This window comes from Panthera pardus, unplaced genomic scaffold, assembly GCF_024362965.1.
Source record: "Panthera pardus isolate Hobbes unplaced genomic scaffold, ASM2436296v1 HiC_scaffold_11, whole genome shotgun sequence".
Taxonomy (NCBI): Eukaryota; Metazoa; Chordata; class Mammalia; order Carnivora; family Felidae; genus Panthera; species Panthera pardus.
In genome coordinates this window covers 26,710,103-26,729,259 of record NW_026526666.1, presented here as the reverse complement: position 1 = coordinate 26,729,259, position 19,157 = coordinate 26,710,103, and the positions used below count along the sequence as shown (strand labels likewise).

Here is a 19,157-nt window from a genome sequence, read left to right as displayed (position 1 = left end):
TTTCTCCTATCCCCCCGCCCCAACACCCGTCCCGCTCCAGATACTCCCCTGCCATATCTGGCAAGTCCTAGTGTCTGAGTTTCTTCAGATCTCTTTGTCAAACACACTTTATTTTTGGTATTATCTGATGCCCAAGATACGGTTTTAATGATGCAAGCATTCCCCCTTCCTGGAGGACTTCTGCTACTCTCCCGTCTCCCTTTCCCCCTTTGCCTGATTAACTCTGTATCCTTTCCTGGAGATTTTACTTACTTATTTATATTTGATTTATATTTTGAGGGGGAAAGAGAGAGTGTGAGCGGGGAAGAGGGGCAGAGAGAAAGGGAGAGCAAGAATCCCAAGCAGGCTCTGTGCTGTCAGCACAGAGCCCAGTGACGGACTCAAAATCACAAACTGTGAGATCATGACCTGAGCTGAAACCAAGAGTCAGAAACTTAACCGACTGAGCCACCCAGGCGTCCCTTTAGCTGAGATTTTTAAGTAGTTCTTCCAAGTCTAAGTTAGATGGCCCCCAAACACCCTATTCTTGACCCACATATTGTTATCGATTACCTATTATTCTGTTATCATTATTTGACATTTTACTCTACAAATATATGAGCTCTATAAGTGCTGGGATTGTGCCCGTTGTATTTTAATCAAATGCATAATGCCTGGCACATAGTAGGTGCTTAGAATTAGAATAAATTAATGAATTCAAATGCATAATCATGGCTCTTTTTTTCAAGGCAATTATGATTGAAAAAAGGAGCCAAGGCAAGTAAAGAATTATTTTGTACAACACTAAGGGTCCTGAGAAAGAGCGTAAGGGTGTAGAGGGGTAGTGGGGAGAGTGTTCTGGGAATCCAGGGGAGGAAAGCTTCTGGCTGACATCCAGGAGACATTATGAACTACCTTGAAGGGGGAGCTCGGTCGAAGCAAGGCACATGAATCAGTGGAATTGAGGCAGGAAAGCTTTCGGTCTTTAGACAGCTGCGGATGAGGCAGAGGTCCTCAAAGTACTGTCTTTGGAAAATAACAGAGTGCGTCTTTGGAAAATGTAATATTTGTAATATCATGGCTCTGCTTTTACTCTTGGCATGGGTTAATAACTTGCTGATATTTAATGTTAATGAACGGCATCCTCTCATCAAGTCTGTGCAGTTCTATCCGTTGGTGAGGTGTGTTTTCCTTCTCCACCCTATGTCCCCTAACCTGCTTTTGTGAAATCGGGAATAGTGGCCTCAGTCGTTGGGAAAGCACACAGAACAGAGCTTCTCAGACCTTGGTGAGGGTACACATCACCTGGAAACTGAAGATTCTGATCGAGTAGATCTGGAGTGGGGCTTGAGAATTTCCATCTCTCACTAGATCTCAAAGCATGCCCAAGCCGCTGTCCCCCCGACCGCACTTGAGGTAGCAGGATCTGGGGTAGAGCTCTAGCTCTGGACCGCAGAGACCATCACAGGTAGAGTTGCAGCAGCTTGGAGAAGGTACTGTGGTTCCACGACTCTGGCCACTCCTGCACTTACAGGTGTTTGGTTTTACCACGACTCCCTTCTTTTCTAACCCAGTCTACAAGCAGTCTGGTCATGCTGTCGATCCTCCTCAGGACCTGAAGATGGCGCCACGACCTTAGTTATCAAGCACTCTTCCATCTGCAGTTCGGCGAGGGAAAAGCATTTCCTGCCCCTCCGAATGTTCCGGTTCTCATTCTCTGGTTTGATACGTGCTCGGAGAACAAAAGTAACTTTGCAGATGAAGCATCGTCTTTTGGTGGTGTTTGAAAATCAAGTTGGAGAAAGAATTTTAGGTCAGGAACCTTTTCCTTAAAGCGTTGTTTTAGAACCCTATTTAAAAGTTTATTTAATTTTGCGTGTTCAAGATGAATTGCAGTTTTTCGGTTTCAAAATTCTTGGGGTTTTTTTTTTTTTTTTTTTTTTTTTTTTTTTGTATTTTCATTTCCCCAGAGGAAGAGTGTTATTCTTAGTTGTTAATTATTGATGGTCTAATAACGTGTTATAATGTAATTTAGGCTAAAAGGAGCTGAAGAGCTTTAGGTCAATTAGTGCACTTGACAAAAGAGAAAACAGGCTTCCCAATTTCATTTAAGTTCTCTTGAAAGAGTTTCTGTTCCTTGCAACAGGTTAAATCCTAAGAGATTCCTACATGACAAATGTTCTCCAAGGCAGTATAGTCTATAGTTGGAGAATCTTATCATGCTGTATGTGTTAATTTGATTGTGGCTCTACAGCACGCCACAATTCTGACCTTTGCAAGGGCTAGGAATGCCCCGTTTGGGTCTATAGCTACTCTTACTGCAGTAAATAATAGATTAAGCCAGTGGTTCTCAAACTTGATTGGGCATTAGAATAACTTGGAGAGTTTCTTGTAACAACACAGATTGCTGACTCCTGTTCTTATCCCACTCGCAAAAATTAACTCAGAGTGGATTACAAACTTAAATGTAAGATTTGAAACCATGAAACTCCTAGAAGAAAACATAGGAACGAAGCTCCTTCATAATGAATTTTTGGAAATGACACCTAAAGCACAGGCAACAGAATAAAAAATAAACTTGTGGGACTACATCAAAATATAAAGTTTCTCCACAGCAAAGGAAGTCATCAACAAAATGAAAAGACAACCTATGGAATGGGAAAAAATATTTGCAAACTATATATCTGACGAGGAATTAATATCCAAAATATATACAGTACTCATATAATGTAACATCAAAAACCAAAAACTAAAAGTAAAAAATGAGCAAAGGACCTGAATAGACATTTTCCCAAAGAAGACATACAAATGGTCAACAGGTACATGAGAAGATGCTCAACATCGCCGGTCATTAGGGAAATGCGAATCAAAACCACGACGAGATATCACCTCACAGCTGTCAGAATGGCCATGGTCAAAAAGACAGGAGATAACAAAAGCTGGTGAGGATGTTGGTGAAAGGGAGCTCCTGTGCACTGTTGGTGGGAATGTAATTGGTGCAGCCACTGTGGAAACAGTATGGAGGATTCTCTAAAAATTAAAAATAGAAATACCATACAATCCAGCGATTCCACTTCTGGGAATATATCTAAAGGAAATAAAAACACTAACTCGAAAAGATGCCTGTACCGCCTCATTCATAGCGGTATTATTCACAACAGCCAAGACATGGAAACAACCTAAGTGTCCATCGATGGATGCGTGGATAAAGAAGTTGTTGTGCAATGAAATACTCTCCAGCCATAAAAAAGACAGCTAGGACAGTTCTACCATTTGCAACAACATGGATGTACCTTGAAGGCATTATGTTCAATGGAATAAGTCAGGGAAACACAGATACTGTATGATCTCACTTAGAGGTGGAGTCTAACAAGAACACCACCACTAGTATCACAGAAAGAGGTCAGACTTGCAGTTACCAGAGTGAGGGTTGTTGGCCAGAAAGGGGAATTGGAGGGAGGTGGTCGAAAGCACAAAGGTCCAGTTAGAAGATAAAGCTGCACTAGGTCGGGCTGGAAAGTATAATAGACGACTAGCCAGTGCGGCTGTGAGATGCGCAGGAAAGCTGTTACGGGAGTCGGTCCTAAGAGTTGGCAGCACAAGGCGAATTTTTTTTTTCTTTTTATCCTATCTGTGTGAGATGATGGATGTTAACTAAACCTGTTGTGATCATCATTTCACAATATGTGAAAATCAAACCATCATGCTGTGTACAGCATGTATACCTTAAATGTATACAGTGATGTATACCAATCATTTCTCAATAAAACTGAAAAAAACCTGCACAGATTTCCAGTTCTGTAAGTCTGAGGTCAGGGTTATAAATTTGCTTTGCTTTTTTGTTTTTTAACGTTTATTTTTGAGACAGAGAGAGACAGAGCATGAACAGGGGAGGGGCAGAGAGAGAGGGAGACACAGAATCTGAAACAGGCTCCAGGCTCTGAGCTGTGAGCACAGAACCCGATGCGGTGCTCGAACTCACGGACCGTGAGATCATGACCTGAGCCGAAGTCGGATGCCCAACCGACCAAGCCACCCAGGTGCCCCTAAATTTGCTTTTCTAACGAGCTCTGGGGTGATGGTAATGCCGCTAGTTTGGGGATCCTCACACTTGCAGAACCATTGGATTAAGCTAACGCTGGACCACAGCAATGGTTTGGAAGTATCCAGGAAACAATACAATTTCTTTCAGGGAATCAGATATGCGCACAAGATTTAATCTTTGCCAACACGCAGACAGCTTCCCTTTAAAAGGAAACAGTGTGGTTTAGCTGTTGGTCAGGGGAGGATATTAAAAATGTGAACAAGTGGGAACCCAGGCATGGAGCAAAGTGTAAGCAGTATTTTTTTAAATGTTTATTTATTTATTGAGAGAGAGAGAGAATCCCAAGCAGGCTCTGCACTGTCAGCACACGGCCCGACATGGGGTTCGACCCCACAAACCCGTGAGATCATGACATGAGTTGAAATCAAGAGTCCGACGCTTAACCGACTGAGCCACCCAGGTGCCCCAAAGTATAAGCCGTATCATGGGCGGATGCCGGAAGGGCCAGGGATCTGTCCTACAGAGTGGCAGACCTGCATGTGCTCTGATTTAGGACGGAGAAAACTCTTCTTCTGTCTCCACAACAGCTGATGAGTGAAATCCCACCAGCACTCTCTCATTCTTCTTCAAAGTGTGACTCTAGGTAAAATACTGTGATGAGTCACTGACCCCTTACTGTAAGTGATTTTCAAATGCTTTTTTTTTTTTAGTTGGGACAGTGGGATGATGTGCTCTGAAATACCCTTGACCCTTCTCCCTGTTCAGTCAGTCCGCAGTCCTGTGCTCCTTGTTCGGGAGAGATAACAGGAGCCGAAAGCAGAGAAGAGTGGAGTTTCCTCTGGTTCTGGACAGTCTGGACAGACAGGACTAGTGCACAGACAGCAGATTGAAAGAGGACATGGCCGTGAGTACTAGCGAGGCTCCTGCCACCTCCAGCCCACCACGCCCGCCTAGAAAAGATTTCCTTGAGCAGGAGGGAGAGACTAGACACGGGAAGTGGAGGGACCCAAGGCAGGAACAGTGGCAGTGGACACAAGTCCAGGGAAAAAGTGGATGTCCCAGGGAAACGCCACATTACTCGGGATGGTTTCTACCAGCTGGTGCAAAGAGAGCCTAAATGAAAATTAAGTCAAGTGTTAAGAAAATGAAGAACAATCCTCCACTATAAGCTTCTGAATGAAAGTCACATTGCAACAGTGATGAACCTCAGGCAACCCTTGGAGAAGAAATAACACGCTAAATACACATGTCCTAGAACAGGTAAAAATTGCATTTGGGAATGAGTTTATTTCCTATTTGATGGACAGAGATCATTATCATTGTTCATTTATATAAGAGATGGATATTTGGATTATAAGCCATCAGTTGTAACTAGGGTAAAATGTCTTTGGATTTCACAAGTCTAACTTCATCAGTATTTTAAGATCATAATTTAAGGTCATAGAAATCCCTTTTCAAAGCTTGGAAGTTGACTTTAGTAACAATCAGCTTTATGATACTTTAAGGGCCAGGCTAAGTAACGAAGTATACTCTGGCCCCCTGGAGGGCAGTAGTCTCTGGATGCCTGCCAGCCAGGACTCTAGGCTTTTTCTGCTCCCAGCACTAACTGCTGTGTTGATTTTAGAGGCAGCTGTTTAGTCTCAGCCATAAGGACAGGTGGGGAAACCTGAGGCGCAGCGACAATGTGCGGTATGAAGCCTCCCAAACGTGGCCTCGTCGGGATGTGTAATGAATTCCTTCCCTGTGAACAGCCAGCCACCTCATTAGTACCCGACCTGCTTTCACTCGGCCTGTGCTCTCTTTAATGGGACCATTCAAATTCCTTAGATTAGGAGGCCGCACGGTCACGTAACGCTGCGATTATGCCTGGCAGGGAACAAGCAGCCTGATGGAAAGGCTTCGTCAGATGCCCTCTCTGGGAAGTGTTCTTCACCCCTCCCCCCCCCCTCCCCCACGTCTAGTGCACTAAGCTCTTTGTCCTGGCCAGCGCTGCATGAGCAGGACTTCCAGGTACTGGCCCAAGCACACCTACCTCAGGACATGCGCCCCTGACAAGCTCTCTGTTGTTGACACTGTTGCACACGCACACGCACCCCGTCCGTTCTCTGGCACGCTGCCACAGGGTAGACTGAAACGCTGCAACAGGGTATGATTCAGCCTCTCCCGCGTCGGTACGGATCGTCCAAGGCAAGCGCGCCAACAAAACTAGCCCAATAAACCAACATGTTCTCCTTGACGTCTCCAAAGTTTCGACCATGTATTCGCCTTTCAGGCTACCACTGGTAGGGGAACAGCAAAGGGGTTTTTGCCCATTCTTCCACAGACTGTGATGTTCTATCACACATTTCATGTTTAGAGTTTTACTGATAATGCTTGGAGTTTTTTGGAGCAGAGGAACAGATGAACTTAAAATTTATGAACAGCTGGACAGTGAACAGATTCTTTGCTTTTTTTTTTTTTAATGTTTTTATTTATTTTTGAGACAGAGAGAGACAGAGCACGAGCAGGGGAGGGGCAGAGAAAGAGGGAGACACAGAATCCGAAGCAGGCTCCAGGCTCTGAGCTGTCAGCACAGAGCCTGACGTGGGGCTTGAACTCACGGACCGGACCGTGAGATCATGACCTGAGCTGAAGTCGGACGCTTAACCGACTGAGCCACCCAGGCGCCCCTCTTTGCTTATTTTAATGTCAGCTCAGGTCTCCTTGGCGGGGCGCTTCCGGGTGGGTGTGCCATCTGGAGGCTTTAACTACACTGACTGCACCGGCCCAGACTTTCACAGTGGGAAGCAAACACGGTTGAGGCCCAGCTACGTGCTGGGAAAGTCACTTCCATTTCGAGTTAGAATCCTCTTCCAACACATTCGTGAGATCAAGACTTCTGCTGCGTTTTATTTGTATTTGAATATTTCCATTTCTCTTCTCTAGAGGGAGCTAATGCAGTCAGTTGGACTGAGCCATGACTAAGAGCCTGCTGGCCCCGCCACCATAAAGGGGAAGTAAATGTGAGCCAGACCCAGTCCCACTCACAAAGGGCTCTCCATTTAGTTTTTCTTATTTTTAAATGTTTGTTTATTTTTGGGAGAGAAAGAAAGAGAGAGGGAGTACAAGTGGGGGAGGGGCAGAGAGAGAGAGGGAGACACAGGATCCAAAGCAGGTTCCAAGCCGATAGCAGAGAGTCCGATGCAGGGCTTGAACTCAGAACTGTGGGATCATGACCTAAACCAAAGGTCATGATGCTCAAACGACTGAGTTTAGTTTGCTTTTAATGAACTCTAGACACTCCACTTCTCTATCTTACATTGTCCTTTTGTCCAATTTTCTTTGAAGACAATAATCCAAAGAATTTTTCCTTTCTCCTCTCCAACTTTCATCTCCAACTCAAACTGATGCCCATGGGAAGAAATCACATCTTCTAAATCTGCAGTCAGTTGTATCATTTTCTGTCTTCCCTGTAATGCCATGTGTCCCTGCCATTGCCATGCGACGGGGGGTGCCTCCTTGCAGGCAGAGTATTGTCAGGCGTGGTCAGGTATCTTGCCTGGGGCAGTTGCACGGGAGCAGAAGTTTTGTGTTTTTCTTTTTTTTAACAATTTCTTTTTGATTTTAATTTAATTTAATTTTATTGAGAGAGAGAGAAAGCACATGCACAAGTAGGGAGGGAGCAGAGGGAGAGAGAGAGAAGTTTTAAGAGGTGGCTTAAAGCTTGAAGATGTGACTACTCTTCCTCCTGTTTTTTGCTTTTCCCTCTGCCCTGACCCAAACAGAGCCTTCACCTTCGGTGTGGGTTCTAGAATGAGAACCTAATTAAGAAGAGCTGTGGTCAACTTGCAGCCGCCAAACTAATGTACGCGAGAATTCAAGGTAATGCTGTTGTGAGCCACTGAGAATTTGGGGGTCATTTGTTACCACAGCAGTGCCAACTCGTACAATGGCCAAATCGTAATCAATATGTGGAAGATATAATCAAGACGATAGCCACAATTCCCAGTCACCTTTATTTATATAAAAGTATATTAAATAAATTATCTCAATATATACAAACAGAACAATATTACTTCTATAAATAGATAATCCCCATGTGTAAAACCTCTTAAAAATATATAAATATACACAATATTGGCCATAAAAGCTCGAAGTACCTTAAATCATAAACTCTATGTGGTTTGTATAGTAGTCTTATAAAAATATAGTTAATTGTCAAGTGCTTAATCAACAGCACGGAAGTCAATTAAAGTGCTACCCCTAAGGTGCTTTAGGAATGTGCCCCAAACAGAAGTCTTCTGCATTTCACACATTCACATAAACGTTTGCCAATTGTTTTGAACCTCCAAGAGAACTCAGAAAAGAAGCAGCAGAAGACCCTAAACACCATATATCACAAAAGCAGAGACACAGGTTAGACAAGTCCACCCAATTTCCATTTTACTCTCCTGTGTGATTTGAAGTCAGCTTCTCAAAAGCCTTCCAAAAGTCTACCCAGGAGTTTTTTGTTTTTGTTTTTGTTTTAAGGCATTTGTTCATTCATTTTTGATGAGACAACCTGGTTTCATCTTGGGTGTAGAATATACATTCTAGAACATGATATGTGCAAAGGATGTCATAGTGTTAAACAGAAATTTTAAAAACTTGGAATGGGTTGTACCGTTCGTTACATTCCACAGCGTCTAATGCTGCTGTCGAAACCAGAATGCTAACTGTGAGAACAGGTCAGATAAAGAGCTATTGTTGAGCCCGAGAGTCTCCGTGCTCCAAAATACTCATTTGTGTTTCCATATATTCTATTCTCTTCAAAGTTCTTGGTCGCAGTGCAACATGAACTGTGCCGTGGTCGGCAGCTCCAAGGGTGTGTTCTTTATGCAGCATTGAGTGGGGAGCCCTCCTTCCCGCCTCGCCCCCTGCGCACCTTCCTGCACTTGTACAGGGACACCCCCAGGATGATGGTCAGGATGATGACTGCAAGCACCACCATTCCAATGACGAGGAACATTTCTGGAAAACAAAAGGTCCCAGTCAACTTTGAGAGCTTGAACCCCATTTATCAGCGGGCAGAACGGAGGGTGTAACTCTAAATTACACCAGCCTGCTTTTGCGTAATTTGAAATTTCTTTCTTCCACCCTTTCCACCACAACATATTTTGATTAGGAAAGAACTGGTCAAACCCTAGATGTTTTAGGGCAATTGACAGTGGCGAAATCATTCAATGGGCTACTTAATAAACTGGATAATGTTCACAGCCAGGAGATGGTACACGTAAATGGGAGCAAGAACAGCTTTTGGAAACAAGTGGCTAAAAATAATGCTGGGTTTGGTGGCAACAATTATCATAGTAGAAGATAAATGATCAGTGCAAAGAGCAAGATGCAGAGTGCTGGCAGGGTTCAGGTCAATAGAGATGATCATTGGTTGGGGCAACAGGAAGGGCTTCCTGGTGGAGGAGGCATGTGAGACCGTTCTCAAAGACACATTTCAGTAGATGGAGCAGAGGCAGGGAAGCAGTGATCTGGGTGTGCATGAAGACAGAGAGGCAGCAGAACTCCAGCTGGCTTGAGGGAGATGGCTGTGAGGACTGTGGGTAATGATGGCCCAGAGGGGTACAGGACCAGAGCGAAGGCCAGCCCTTTTCTTCCATCATGGTTAATCAACAGGAAAAATTTGTTTAAAAGTGCTTTTAAATTTTCAAATCTCATCTTAGCAAGGAGCCATCCTGTGACTCTTTTGATCCCAGAATGTCCTCAGAGTACTATCCCTACAAAGCCTGGAGGGAGACTCAGGCTGTCAACTTCATGGACGAGTCTGAACCCCTCTCAGCACTGCCAATTAGGAACTAGTCCTCACAAGGGGTCTGGGCCCCATGTAGGCACACACACTCACGTAGGTATATTTGCTAGAGGCAATCCCCTCCCTTCATGGGTTAAACTTTCTGTCTTCTGTGACAACAGCCCATAGCAAGTGCTCACAGATGTCTATTGGGTGCAGCTGCAGCTGGCCCAGAAACTCCCCCATAACCCGCAAAATCAGAATTTAAGTATGAAAAAAATAACCAGAGAAATCTGTGATTTGATGCTAAATGCTAAACATGTACAGTGTGTCCATTGCTCAGCAGTGAGCTTGGCACACAGTAGGTGCTCAAGAAAACACTAGCTAAAACAAGGGAACAACGCAGAAACATTTTCAAATGCCTAAAATTGTAAGAGTCTCCCCCAAACAACATGACCCAAACAAACAAATAGCAACAACAACCAAAAACATGGCTGTTTCTCCCTGAACAAAAATACTTCCTGGTTCTAAGGGTGCACTCGAACTCTGGAAGGTCTCCATGCCTCCCAGAAGAATAACGGACAGAGCCATTCACCTCTGGACATACCTTTCTCTTGGCTAGTACACTCGATGAGACTTTCTGGACTCTTTTGGTTTACTTTCCGTGATGGAATCACTGCTTGAACATTGAAACAGTAGCTTTCTCCTTTATCCACATCAATCAAAAACTCATTAGTGCTTGTCTTGGCTGTTTTCTGTTAAAAGATCAAGAGTTCTTAATTTATCTGGGCTCAGAGTGAATTCTTTCCCCTTCACTAAGTCAACTGTGGAAGCAAAAGCCTGCAGGGGCACACCAGACATATAATGGATTAGAAGTGACTTGGCTGGTCAGTTCCCCCTGATAACTGCTAAGGATGCTTCTTCCTAGACCCAAAATACCCAACTTAAGTCCATCCAACCCAATTTAGCTCCTTTAGAAGATATTTGCAATAAAGGGAAAAAGGAATGAAGCATTAGTTGTGAATGGAAAACAGACTTTGTCTCTGGGATCCTCAAGAGAGGAAGAAATGGGAGAGCCAGTAGGAGCCTCAGAGAAGACCTGGTCCAGCCCTTGGCTGAGCAGCCTGTGTATCCGAGGGGCCACGCCCAGAGTCACAGAGCCGGGACAGCAGGCACCCCTGCTCCTCCACCACACTGCTCTCTCAACCACCCCATTCTGGCATCTTTGAATTGAGGGAAGAAGCGGGCTGTAAAGTCAAGGATCCACAATTTAAAACAAGTCCTAAAACCAAATGAAAGAATCCTCACCTTTCCCGTACTTGAAGCTTTCCAATAATAAAGTGTGTAACTTAAGTCTTTCCCAAAAACATCCCGGAGGCTTAGGAATGTGCCGTTCATCCTGACTAAGGTATGTGCATCTTGTACGGTCACATTCAGTTTTGTCCCAACTTGTTTGTAACTCTGAATCATGGGCTGTCCGAGCTTTGCTAAAACATAGAAAATGAGCTTCATTGGAACCAAAGAATTCTATACCAAGTAGAATCGCATTTAGTTATCACAGTTAATAACAAGCCAGTACCCACCCCCCCATTGTAAAACAGCCCCATAGAATATGCTCCCTGCAGGAGTTCGCTCAGTGGCTCCAGAGCGGGACATCCTACGGCAGTGCTATCCAGTGCAAATATAACAGCCACAGATGTGATTTAAAATTTCCTTGTAGTCGCATTAGAAAATGTAAAAAGGAACAGCTGAAATTAAACTTTAATAATACATTTCATTTAATCCAAAATAGCTAAAATATTATCATTTGGCATGTAATCAATAGAAAAAATTTTGGAGATATTTTTCAAAATCCAGTGTGTATTTTATACTTACGGCATTTAGCTGTGGGTGCTCAGTGGCCATATGTGGCTAGTGGCTGTTGTATTAAACAATACAGTTGTATACAGTTCCATATTTGAGATAGAGTAAATTAGGGGCTGTGGAAAGCCCAGGAAATGTCCTTGGTACCTCAAGGAACCAGTGTTAACTGGTCATCTCCTATGCTTAGGCTGAAGGACAGTAGAATAATCCCAGTAATTTCACACGAATTATATGCAGTTATATGTGTGTGTGTGTGTGAGCACATGCAAAATTAATATATAAAATACTTTCTCACGTCAAGGAAGGATTTGAAGTGGCTTAGAAGAAACTCAAGAATTATAAAAAGGGGAATGAGTGTCACTGAGCCTGCACTGTCACTGAGGTGGCTGTGGCTGTGGTGGCCATGCTCCAGCTGAGGGCCCAGAGAGACACGGGAGCAAAGGCCACAGAGGAGTTTGAAGGCAGGCTCTGGCCAACAGGGGCTCAGGAAAGGCACACAGATTCGCTCAGGGGTCAGGCCGCCCCCTATTTCCACCCTCCAAGTAGATACCTGAGGGACCAGGTGGTTGACGGTCCCTCCCCCCTCCCCCCTCCCTGCCGGGAGAGAGCGTTCTCACTGGGCAGCCGCAGGGCTACACACAAAAGCACCAGATAAAAAACATGACACGCTTCCATTCTAACCTTTCGTTCTAATTCTTCTTAAAAGAGCAGCTGATTTCACCCAGCACGATGTGCTGCATCTGTTTATTTAAAATACCTAGTTCTGACCAAAAAAAAAAAAAAAGTTGAAATCTCCTACTTGGCAGGAATCCTCTGCATTCCGTTTTTAGATGCTCAGGTCAGCTTACTGGGACAAAGGCTGGGGAGGAAAGCATTCCTCATTTTCAAAACCAGCACGAAGGAGGCAGGCTGGGAGCCGGCCCAGCAGGGCATCACGTGACGCGGAGCACGGTCAGGTTATTTAAAAAGGTCAGCGAGCCTGATTGTGGACTCAGAGGGACACCGGACCTATCCCCTGGATTTGTGACTGTTTGTGAAAACCCGAAACGGGGACTTCTGGTCTGATAATGGAAGAGAAAATTCAGGAGATTTAGTTGCATCTGTAATATATAATGTAAATGTCCTCCTAGACGCTGAATCTCCAGCTTTGACGGATTTCCTACTCCCCAGCCCCTCCATCCAGGCAGTTGCTGGGAGGGCCTGGTGACAGACAAAAGTTACTCAATGACACTGTTACCAACTCCAGAGTTCACGTTCTGTGAACCTCCTAGCACGCCTGGACGGAGCCAACAGCGCTGTGGCACTTACCAATTTCTGAGAAAGAGAACATGTTTAAGGATGAATATTCTTTTCTTTTAAATTTATTCTTATTTTTTAATTTACATCCAAGTTAATTAGCATATAGTGCTATAACGATTTCAGGAGTAGATTCCAGTGACTCAACGGATGAGTATTCTTTATGGAATAGCCCCTGCAAGTCACAAGCTCACAAAAACATTCAGACCACGAATGAAAGGGTATTACACATTGAGCACTTACTCTCTAAGTAAGGTGTGAACTCTGGGGAGTTTGTAAACTGAGGCTCCCCAGCGTAATCGGTGGCATCAGCTGGGTAGGAAAAGACCCGGGCCAGGTACGTCTGATTCACATTGTTCACGATCTCGTCGGTGAGGTCACACTCCGTGTCTGTGGTGTAGAAGCATTTGCTTTTCCAGTTGCCTAATCTGGGGCTGAAGGAAGGAGGAGGAGCGTATGAGGATCTGCAGCTGAGACAGACAGCTTTCTGGTGTGGTGCCGGGTTCCAACACCACTCACAAGCAGTCTGAGTAGGCATTTGCTACGCCGAGTCCTTTGGACATATCTGAGTCCTCACAGCAAACTGGGGATGGCTCTGTAATTACTGTTTTCACAGATAAGGCAACTGAGGCAAAGTGAGACTGGGTGACCAGCTCATACAGCAGGACTTTGGGCCACACAGCACTTTGCCTGCCGAGTCTGTGCTCTTAACCATTCGTTAAATGTCTTTTTTAAAATGTAGACAATTTGTTAGAGTCACACAGGAGAGAGAGCAACATCCCATCAAGACCCAATTATTTGTTCTAGTCTACTTATTATATCATTGTATAACACACGTATCTTTATCACATTCTATAGTCTGTGTGGAACATAGCCACTGTAGTAATAATAGAATCTACATAATAATCTATTCTATATCTTACATTTGACTGACCATTGCTGGTATGGTTATTTATCATTGAATCTACTGTATGCCAGGTACTGTACAGGGCCCTTTACACAGGCTACCTCATTTGATAGAATCCTTTCAGGAAGGGATTGGATCTTTTTTACATATAAGGACACATGCTCAGGACCACTAAGTGACTTGTACAAGGTCACCTAGCTGATGAGGTGCGGGCTGAGTCTGTCCATCTCATTTTACGACATGCCTCCCTCACTTTACAAGATATGAATACAGCCCAACAAAGTTTACAACATAACAATAAAGGCAGGATCAGAGAGTCTGAGAGACTAAGAGACTGGGACAGACCTTTCTTTTGTAAGACGCCATTGAAGGGGAAATAGTTTAAAGAACTGCTAAACACGAAATTATTCTAAAGGACCAAAACAATTTGTAGATGAATGCCCCTGCTCCTGGATCCAAACACTTCTGACCCACGTATATTGACAGCCACACTGTTCTCTCCTTTGGCATCATGGACCTCCAGAGAGCCCTGCCCACCATTTAAGACCATGCTCCAGTCCCACTTTCTCCAGGAATTTCCAGATCTCCTTTCTCAGAATTGACCTCTCTTCCTTGTTCCCAGCAATGATACCTCCATTAAAGCACTTACTGTGAACTTGGTCCCACTCCCCATTAAGCAGCAGGGCTAACTTGAAGGATCACACATAGCCGGGCCTTGCTGAGTGTTAGGCAGTTTGCACTTACGAGTTGGATAAGGGGGAAAATGGAGCTGCCATAGGATTCGACTGTCTCAGTCCACACACGAGAGCCGTAAGTACATATTTTTTTTAAAAAATCTGAACTAAATATCCAGGCTAAGAGGATGTGGGCAAACACACTCTGCCCTAAAATTCACAAACTGAGATCGACACAGAAATATTTTGGTTTTCTAGATTTCTCTTTCTGTGAAAAAGTAGAGAGTCTGTCTCAATTCCAGAATGACAAAAATGTTTTTTTAATAGTTATATCACTTCTCTTTTACACAGTGAATCAGAGCATGACGATTCTTCTCCATCACTGTGGCACACACACGGTTCAGATTATCAGGGGAAAGACTCCTGGGCTCTGTAACTACGTTCCATCCGAGAGACAGGTATTGGGCTCCCCCAGCTCACTCGTAGAAATCACAGTACTCTATGGTGAAATTTAGCACAAGCGCCTGGATCACTGAACGTCGTAAAGTAATGTGAACAGGTAATGAAGGGGCGGTTCTGTACTACATTCCTCTAAATGCTATTGCCAGCATTAATATTTAAAAGACTTCAAGGTTCCTCTAGGTATTGTACACCCTCCTGATTTGGAAATCATAAATGTCCCATCTGAATTACTAAAAAATTCCAGCAGAATCCAGATTCACCAATTTAGGAGCAGGTTGTTTTCTAGAAGGTGTGGAAGTTTAGTGTTAGAATTCAGAACATTTCTGTGGAATCAACATCACAGGTGGTGGTTGGGTGCTAAGGCTTGAGCCAACAGCACTTCCCAGCTACCTCTAGAAAGTGTTTCCAAAGAGGAAAAGTGCAGCTGGATCTCCAGGCACAGCAGTGGCACCCATGGCTGGGGACAGGCCGGCAGCGAGGTGGCGGGGGGGGGCGGGGAGTGGGTGAAGAGGGACAGTAGGTTAAAATGCTTTCTCTAGGGACAGAGAACCGGGAAGGAAGAAAGCCCACAGAGGAGATGCAGTGGGAATGACCTTCCTTCCTCCTCCCAGCCTTGGGGCCTCACATCAGACTGTGGCAGACCCACCCAAGTAGGTGGTGGTATGGGGTCCTGGGGAGACCTTGGTTCCAGACCTGGGTGGGCACCCGTTATTAGGGCAGGCAGTCACGAATAAACCGCTCACTTGCCCATGGCAACAGTGTCCTCTTCTATAATAGGATTGCTGTGGTCCTTTTCACCCAGGAATCCTACTTATTCATGGGGAGGCTGCAGGAGAGTATGTGTCTCCCAGGAGCAGGATTGGGGACTGTTCACAGGCCTTGGGGTGCAGGGCCAAGAGTACAGGGAGATCCCTCTCTTGGCAGGAACTCCCCACCCCTACCCTCAGGCACCGCCAAGCTTCAGCTCAGCTAGGATGTGCGCACATCGCTCTTCATGGGGGACGTGTTCATTTAAATATTAGCAGCCTTGCAAAGTCTAAGAACTTAGGGTTAACTAAGGCTTAGGTTTAAAAATCAGGTAGGGGTACCTGGGTGGCTCTATCGGTTGAGGGTCTGACTCTCAATATTGGCTCAGGTTGTGATCCCAGGGTCATGGAACCGAGCCCGTATTGGGCTCCATGCTCAGCAGTGGATTCTCTCTCACTCTCACTCTCCCTCTCCCTCTGCAAACCACCCCCCACCCCACTCTTCTCTCCTGCTTGTGTGCTCTCTCTCTAAAATTAAAAATAAAAAGAATAATCTTGGGAGATTATTTACAATTGTGACGGGGAAGTGATTTATTAAAAAAGAATAAAAAATAAAAATCAAGTAAATCATAAATGTTTCCACATGTTCACCAGACATAAGACTGAGTATATTTAGGAGTAAGCATTCTTCCTAAAATCTTATTTTCTCAATCCAGAAGGAAGGTGTTTTACTAAAGTAAGCTTCAGCTCTCTATCAGAGGAATTAATTACTAATTCTCAATTAGTGGAATCTGAATTGACAAGTGTGACCACAATTATAATTATTCCCTGGGGTTATGAAACCCCCGTATCTCTATACATGAACGAACACACACACACACACACACACACACACACACACACACACCACACACACACACACACACACACACAGATTCTCCTCCTTGTCTAGCAAACAGTCGTCATGAAGTTCATTTTGAAAAACAAGAACATCCACCTAAAAGACCCACTGCGTATTTAGGAGCTGTGTTCAAACACAACAGCAAAACATCTTTAATTCTTAGCCAGTGATACTATTGTGCCTTTATTCAGTTAGTGTTAAAATAACTTCCACAGCAGCTCTCCTCTATTTAATAAGATCTCTAGCAAGCCTCCTGAACATTTCAGAAACCCCAAACTCACCAAGAATATGGTGAAAACCATCAAGGAACAGAGATGGCACATGTCCGACATTCAGACTGAACGTGCAAATCACCAGCTCTTGGAAAGAGCTGCCAATCAGAGCAGGATGGATGAGTGCAGACAGAGGAGGATTTCTCCCGGGCTTAGTGAGTCACAGATTTGACCTCCGAGATCGTGGATGCAACTGAATTTTGAACCAGTGTCTAAAGATTAATGAATCAAATACTGCTTAAGGGCAATGTACACATTTGTACTCCTCCCCGCTTCCTCCTGAACATGTTAGATCTGGCTCACAGTCTAGACAGTTAGCGAGGAAAAAGACGGGTGTGCTGAGAGGATGTTAGTTATCTTCAATTGTGACCCACACCTACCCATGCTGCCATAGTCTGCTCAAGAGAGTTTACCTACCTACGGCTTACACTCCATTTGAGAATCTTCCCATCCTGTCCAAAACCAAGTAAAACATTCTATCAGTTTAAGCTGAGGAAATGTTGTAGGCTTCATAGACTATGCCACTGGCCAGCAAATTACCACCAATGCCCTCTTTGTCATCTGTTAAATACTCTCATCCATTAATCAGCTTTAAAGACGTTTGTATTCAGCACAGGAAAGTGAAAACATCAAAAACCTTAATTTTCTTTCTTTCTTTTTTTTTTTTTTTTGTACGTAGCTTACCTTATCTGAACAGTGTAGACATGATTGATGGGTTTGGGTTCCCACTCCAAAATTGTCTTGAAATTAGTTGATTTCCAAGTTAAATTATATGCTGCCACTACATCTGTAATGCCTTTAAACAACAGAGAAACAGCTATTATTACGTGAACTCAGTACATGATTTCATGTTGATGCTATAAAACATCTTCCCATCCCTCCCACATCACTATAAACTTCATATTAATTTTTTTTTGCAACCACGAAAGCTTCCATTCACTACTGAATTATCAAGACAAAAAAACATTCAAGTTTTTCTTAATTTTCTTAAATTCTCTTAATTTTCTCCTGGCAAGATTGACCTTGTAATCTAAGAAAATCCTTGTTTGAAATGATTTATGGAGGAAGCCCTGTGATAACCTGACCTAGCACACAGCCCAGGAGCTATCAGCCTCCTGGGAGGTCCCAGGCCAGCCCAGGGAAGTACAGGACTCCAGAGGTTCCACTCACCAGGGAGGGCCATGTAGGATGGGTTTGGGGTAAGCTATGGAAGACAGCAGATCCCACATGTGTGAGAGAGGTTAGGGCCGCATACCATAAGAAAGTCAAATCTTGACTTTTCTCATTTGTATCTAGCATGTCTCTATACTGAAACTTTCAGAGAGCCAGGTGGAAGTGTGGCCCGTCACACCATCGGATATATTCAGTTAGGACGCTTTATTATTAAGGTCTGCTTTGCCAATACGCAGCAGGTCACAGTCTCTGCCCTGCCCCCCCACACCGAATAAGCATAAGGGTCATGCACCATGTGGTGTCTACGCCAATCCAAGCGACTTTTTGCCACAGGATTGCCTCTAATTGAATCTAGAAGGTGATCGAGGAACCACAAGTGCCTCTCCCGCTCCATCAGGGAACGTGGACGCGCAGTGAAGGATGGTATCTATCCAAACCCTGCACGACGCTGACCAGTGCAGGTGCGGGTCCACGTCCACCACCTTCAAGGTCGCGGACCACTGGAACAGACTGGCTAAACTTAGAGCGGGAGCCACACTCCACGTGTGCAATCCCAGCGGCCGGACACCGAGCAAGCCTCTCCAGCAGAAGCGGCATCCGCCTCCTACCCTCCAACTCCCGCCTGCGCGCCCCGGGGGCCGGCTTCGCTGACACGGGTGAGAGCTGCCGCTTCAGGCGGGCGAGCCCATTCCTCCGAGCCTCGCGCTCCTGGGCTTCGGGGGCGGCCGCCACTCACCGGAGGCTCCGGTCACCTGCAGGAGGACCAAGCCGAGCAGGAGCATCCGAGCGACGGTGTCCTCGAGGCAGGGAGTCCGGGGTCCGGGGAGGGTCTCCATGTCCACGAGCTGGCGGTGAGGTCGGGAGGATTCCGTTGCGCCGCGAAGACTGGGGAGGCTGGGCTGGAGGCCCCTTTGGGCACTGGCGGCAACGGAAACGATCCCGGAGAACCCCGAGTCTGGGGGAGCTCTGGCCCCGCGCGCTTTAAAGAGTCGCGCGGACGCCGGCGCCTCCGCAGGCCCCCGGCCCGCCCCCGCCGCTCCTCCCCACTCCCGCCCCCGGCCCGATCACTGGCAGTCGTGCT

The 19,157-nt window shown here is 45.1% G+C and overlaps 1 protein-coding gene across 1 annotated transcript; it reads right to left on the bottom strand.

Annotated features, from left to right (window-relative positions):
• Positions 1–8,000: 8,000 nt before the first annotated feature.
• Positions 8,001–19,034, bottom strand: F3 (coagulation factor III, tissue factor). The gene is made up of 6 exons (XM_019457564.2): positions 18,813–19,034; positions 17,588–17,699; positions 13,185–13,375; positions 11,091–11,269; positions 10,390–10,537; positions 8,001–9,013 (listed from the first exon to the last, which is right to left on the bottom strand). Exons 1-6 carry the CDS (start codon positions 18,910–18,912, stop codon positions 8,877–8,879), a joined length of 867 nt encoding a protein of 288 aa, XP_019313109.1. The 5' UTR covers positions 18,913–19,034; the 3' UTR covers positions 8,001–8,876.
• Positions 19,035–19,157: the final 123 nt, after the last annotated feature.

Coding starts and splice junctions, on each gene's coding strand:
- F3 (XM_019457564.2), bottom strand. CDS start 18,912: ATGGAGACCCTCCCCGGACCCCGGACTCCCTGCCTCGAGGACACCGTC. Junction 10,538..11,090: donor AAGCTTCAAGTACGGGAAAG/GTGAGGATTCTT, acceptor ATCTTTTAACAG/AAAACAGCCAAGACAAGCAC. Junction 9,014..10,389: donor GTGTACTAGCCAAGAGAAAG/GTATGTCCAGAG, acceptor TTTGTTTTCCAG/AAATGTTCCTCGTCATTGGA.